Source organism: Schistocerca americana, chromosome 4 (genome assembly GCF_021461395.2).
Source record: "Schistocerca americana isolate TAMUIC-IGC-003095 chromosome 4, iqSchAmer2.1, whole genome shotgun sequence".
Lineage (NCBI taxonomy): Eukaryota > Metazoa > Arthropoda > Insecta > Orthoptera > Acrididae > Schistocerca > Schistocerca americana.
The window spans coordinates 284,152,596-284,158,595 of record NC_060122.1 but is presented as its reverse complement, the minus strand read 5'-3'; the positions used below and the strand labels follow the sequence as shown (position 1 = coordinate 284,158,595).

At 38.0% G+C, this 6,000-nt stretch overlaps 1 protein-coding gene across 1 annotated transcript in view; it reads left to right on the top strand.

Annotated features, from left to right (window-relative positions):
* The first annotated feature begins 222 nt into the window (after nt 1–222).
* LOC124613415 (insulinoma-associated protein 1a-like) overlaps nt 223–6,000 on the top strand; it is a 42,427-nt gene continuing 36,649 nt past the window's right edge. Inside the window, exon 1 of the mRNA XM_047142118.1 lies at nt 223–362. Within this exon, the coding sequence (XP_046998074.1) occupies nt 223–362 (140 nt within the window). The remainder of the gene's footprint in view (nt 363–6,000) is intronic.

The following is a 6,000-nucleotide window of genomic DNA, read 5'->3' as shown; positions in this document are numbered from 1 at the left end:
ATCAGTTTTAGTGGACCCACCCCAGCAGAAGCCGTGTGAACCGTTCAGACTGCCCACATGGTACGTGTTTCCGGGCGGCTGTGCCTCCTACGTACCTAAGCGCCATGGCGCTGGTTCCGCTAATCGCGCCTCATTATGCCGATGAACGTTCGCCCGTAAACTGCTCATTAGCCAAAACGGCAAGGGATGTGTGCCGACGCTGTTGCTGGCTCATTTCCCATAATGGTCGCGGTCTTCCGCTGCGCCGCCGCCACCGCAGCAGACGCAGACGTTGACGACATTGAGGCACCGCCCTTCGTACAGCTCTGCTCCTACCCCGTCTCGAGAAGACACCGACACCGCGACACCGTGCTGGCGGGGAAGTAACAGAGTGACAGTCGTTACAGATTTGTCATGTCTACAGTTAACGAGTTACTGTCTGTTCATCAGTCTCTGGCCTGCTCTGTCAGGGACAGATCATATACCAGATTTATTTTCTCACAAAAAATAAAAAAATTGACTACAGTCAAGTAAGATTTTAAATGGCCATAGCACAAAACGAACTAATTTTACATTTTAACAAAATTCTTTGCATTATGTTACCTCACTATTAGGTCTAATGAAAGTAAAGCAGTCCTTTTTTTTTTACCTTGCTGTATGTCATTCAAGGAAAATGTACGAAAGTGACCTTCAGACGCATTTTTCTTGAATAACTCCAAAACTGTGGCCTCCAGCGAAAACGCATCCCAGTACAAAGTTTAACTACAGTAAATTTCCTACAAGAATGTCAGGTTAATTTTTTCTGCGAGTAGCGAGCAAGAGAATATGAATATCTCATGCGTGCTTTTTCAAGGCACTGCAGGTTCCATAAAACCAACAGGTAGGGGCAGCTGAATCACGCTTTATAGATTAGGATCAGCGGAGGGCCTATAGCAATTCCTCAGGGAACGCCGGATGTCATTTCTGTTTTACTCGGTGACTTTCCGACGAATACCACGACAGGAAATCGCTAATCTAGTTGCATAACTGAGATGACAATCCATAGGCGCCCTATTTGTTAGAAGTTTCTTGTGAGGAAACATGTAGAAATATGGAATCAGTTTGAGATCCCTTGTCAATAGCAGTTATTACTTTGTGCGAATAAAGAGCTAGTTGTTTTTCAGGAAACTGTCTCAATGTATGTTGACTATGTGTCAATTGGCCATTTTCTTCGAGGTATTTCATCAAGTTAGAACACATTATATGTTCCAAAGTTCTGCTGCAAACTGGCGTCAGTGATATGTATCTGTAATTCATCGGATTACTCCTATTTCCTTTCTCGAGTACTGATGTGACCTGGACAGGAAGACTTGCCTTTATTAAGTGATTTAAGCTCGTTCATTATACTAGGGATATCTACTTCTAAGTTACTTAACTTGGCAGTTGTTCTTGATTCGAATTCGGAAACAGTTACTTTGTCTTCTCTGGTGAAGGCATTTCGGGAAATTGTGTTTAATAACTCCGCTTTACTGGTGCTATCATCGGTATTATTACCATTCGTATCATTTGCAGTGCGGGTATTGATTGTGTCTTGACGCTGATGCAATTTAAGTACGACCAGGATCTCTTTGGATTTTCTGCCAGATTTCATTAAAAACTAATTGCAGGTAAGGGATATGCCGTATTGAGATTCATCCCCAGGAAGTGTAGTCCTCTCACGAAGGAGGTAGCTTACAAAACCTTCGTTCGACTGAATATTGAAACCTAACACAGTGATCATAACTTTCATATTTCGCCTTCTATTCTAAATAAGTCCTTTTGTGTTAAAGAAAATCTGAAAAATACGAAAAGGAAATCAATAATTCTACCCCAGTCTTGGTATCGATTCTTTTGTTCTGCTATTAATATCGATAGCAAATATAATATAAGATATTCGAAAGTAATTACTTATGATGACTCCGTAGCTTCCTTAAAACCGTATTTGGGAGTCCAATTGCAGTAAGGTGAGTAAACGTCCCGTATTGGCCGTAAGGTCTGTTCTTTTGAGTCTCTGTCCCGTCTTGTTTTAAGGTAGAACGGGACGCCAAAATGTCCCTTTTTTGTGGCAATGACTTATCTGCGTAATGGGTCATTAACTATAGCTCTCAAGAATTCAAATGTCCTGTTTTCCATCACTTTGATGAAAAATTTAAAGATACTAACAACTAACAAAAGAAAGTGCTGTTTATACTGTGGGGCTACAATAAATACACATCTGAAACGGTGTGGTGACTTTGCTGGAAAAGTACAGTTGCGGACGAGAGTTGGACTGTGACTACCTGTGCTATAAGCTGACAGATCGTGATCACTTGTGTCTGATGTGAATGCTGCCACCAATATCGAAAACTGTAAAAGCATATGCTTCAGCGTCAGTCAAAACAAATTCATTACAGTTGTGACTTTGATAGAAGACTGAACTGTGTTCTATTTTTGTAAAATAAAAATATAAAGTGAACTTTTGTTAACTGCGGGCGCTAAAACACTTCAAATTAATAATGCGCCACTTCCGAAAAGAATGTGGTTTTTGACAGTGAGCCCTACTTTCTTCACAACCAAGCATCAACTTTTCACACTGCAGTTCAAAAAGTGGAGAGTGAAACAATTATAGTTGTTGAAGTAATTTCTATGTAAAATTATTTAAAATCTAATTTAGTCTCCAAGCGTGAAGATCGTTTCATAACATCAGCTGTCAGATTAATTCATGTTAGATTGGAAAATGACGGTTTATCACCATATATTGCAAAATTTGAAAAGTGTGTCCATATACTTTATCATAGTACAGCTGAATATTGAAATAAGTGACTTCAACCCATTGAGAATTTGTGGGACTGCAGCTGGGTAACACTTCAAGGCAGGAGTATCCCAACGAAAGGATAAACAAAAAAACTGACTGCTTCATTCGTGAATTGGCTTCTAATGATCTTTAGGATGAGCATGTGTACATTAAACAATATATATCACCGAAAATAACAGAAAAATGGAAACATCATCTAGCGATAGTTGCGCAGAAATTATTTCACATTGTAATATTTACTGTGCCTTATACCAACTTTCTTAAAATAGTATAATTTCTTGTTTTTTTACCTGAACTCTGCCAGAGAACGAGTCTTTCCTCATATGAATGGTTTGCGTGCGAATGGCAAGAACGTTTTTTCAGTACGGACTTTAATCACACACGCGCAGATTTTTACAAAGTGTTGTGTAGTAATGTGGACTTACTAAAGAAGATCCATTCATCAGAAAAATGTCAATGAGAGCTGAATCCTGCACTAATAATTCTACCCGATTGTTTGCGTGAAGTGAATTCAGAGGTATGTCTAGGTTACACGTTACTTATTTATTTATTATTAGTTTCGAAGCCTTCGTATTTATGACGAAACAATTTTACGCATTTTCTTTTGTCCCTTGTTTCATTGAGAAAAATTTTCTTTTTCCAGACATATGATCACCCTAAACAGCAGACAGGAACAAACTCGCCAACATGCCCTGAAAGAAAGTTCGCGTCTTGTCCTCGAATAGACCACTTTCCACATATTGTGGCAGTTTCTGTCTATGACAACTATAAAATATAATAAACAAAGTGAAAAATTATAAAATGAGTGAAATGTAACTCATGTTAGGTGTTTTACGATCGCTTACCTACGATTGTTGTTGTAGCGTCGTTTAAGTTACTTATTATTTTCCACATTCGGTACGTCAGGAGTGTGTATTTCAAATGTCACTTTTCACAGATACTTGTAGAGCTTTTATCCACGCTCTCTTTGATCTTCTAGTTCGTCCTTGCCTACCGAGGCCTCCTAATTTTTTTCTGTTGTCCATTTCCGTCCTTTTTTCTTCTGAGATGACTATCGCGTTTTCATACAACTGTATTTCTTCTTATACGACTGTGTTGTGTGCATATGATAATGATTACGCACGTGAGTGAGCACTCGTCACGAGCGACTCTAACTTTTCCAGATTCCACTTCTAGGCAAACTTTTTCAGTGACTACGTTAGCTTCGACCAGAACCCTCGGGAAAGGCGTTCCGACACCTACCAGGGATTTTTTTTTAACTCAGTGAAACCAGTCGGCACCGGGAACTTAAAGCAGGACACGTCTATTAAATGGTGACGTAACTATATTTTGTCGCTGCGCTGGCACCAGTGAACGTGACAATGGTGACGTATTATAGTGACGTACGTGTTCAGATCTGTTGCGTATTTATGGTAATGAACATGCACTTAGATCATCCAGTTGAAACACAACTCAATCAGTAGAAGGTAGATGGCATTTAAAACGTTTACTAAACATCTAACACTGTGTCCCATGTCAACTCTTCGGGAAGACGTAATTGCCGGCGACTCCGATGGGCTAGGAATATCTTCATCGTTATTCATCCCCAAATGTAATATTAATTAATAGTGGTCTATAGGCGTCCGAAAAAATTTTTCACAGAGGGGAGGGGGGGGGGGGGGGGGGGTAAGACTCGACAATATCCATTTTTTGTATAAATTGCTTGATCACTTTTGAGAGGTGTCATGCCGTAAGAACTAAATTTTGTAGCTAACACAAAAAATTTATTATATTCCAAAGGGTTGATGGTTATCTACTCAGTATTTATGTTTGTTATAGATGAATTACTTTGACACTTAAAAGGTAAACATGACTTGTGATTACGTTCGAAGTAAACCTTTTTACGGTTCCGTGCCTCCATCTGTAAAAACAGAACCCTTGTAGTATCACTTCGTTGTCCATCTCTCTATCTGTTTGTCAGACTGTTAAGAATCATTTTTCTCAGGAACTGGCAGAAGTATGAGGTTTAAATTTATATCACGGCATATAAAGATCTATGGTCCCTTCTTGGTGTAAAAATTGTAAGCTTTTAAGTCACTTAAATCAGAAGATACGGCCATTTACGTCACATATTTTGGTACGCGAAAACTCACTCATCAAAACCTGTGGGTGTTTCTCGATGACCTAGGATCATGAAATTAGGGAAGAGGAAAAGTTTTACAGTATAAGGAAAAAACCCAAAAATTAATTTGTAATTATATAACACGAGAAAATATTTTTTGTTATTTTTTATCCGTCTGTGAGTCTTTTAAGAACCATTTTTCTCTGCATCAGGTTGTCGTATCAAGCTCAAATTTATGTGACATACTAAAGTTTATGGTCCCTTGGAGATGTTAAAGATTTAATCTTCTAATATAATGCAATCAAAATATTCTGTCATTAATGTCACATATTTTGATATTCGCAAACTCATTCATGAAAACTTATAAAGGAACTTTCCGTTGACCTAGAATCATGAAATTCGGCAAGAAGCAAGGACTCACAGAACATGCAACGTAAAAAGTCTGAAACTTATTAAACTATAATTATATCACAACAAAAATAATCTTTTGCCATACGGATATACATTGCTTTCATCGTTCGTCAAAATCGTAATAGACGAACATTACTGCATGCAAATCATAAAATGTAAGCTGTAGTCCTGGTTAATAAAGTAAATAAAAATGTTCCAATCAATCTTCTCCCTCTACGTACATAAACAATATCCTGCTCACTTCTTTTAGTATGTCCGGGTTAGTCTGAGGAACTACAGTAGAGATTTTGATACAGTCTTGGAATTCCCGGGACTTTATCTGGCCAGTATCGATATCGATAACAGGCAAAACTGGTTGAGATTCTCGATTCCCAAGATGGATGAACTATATGTAATTAAGTTTGTACGGAACCCTTAGTGCGCGTGTACGATTAAAATGAGTATGAATGTCACACATTTTTAGGTTACAATCTAAAATTAAATACTTTTACGATTATATTTGCCATGTATCCGACAAAATAATCAATAATAATCAGTAATAATCTGGAAAACAATATCAGTTTTGTCAGAAAATATGATTGTCTTGGGCGGTTATGTTGTTCACATAGCTGGACATGTCTGGAATTAATGTTAATCTGTTCTATAATTATGGAACATGTTTTATGATCACGTATTAAGAGCTTTTTAACGAATGAAA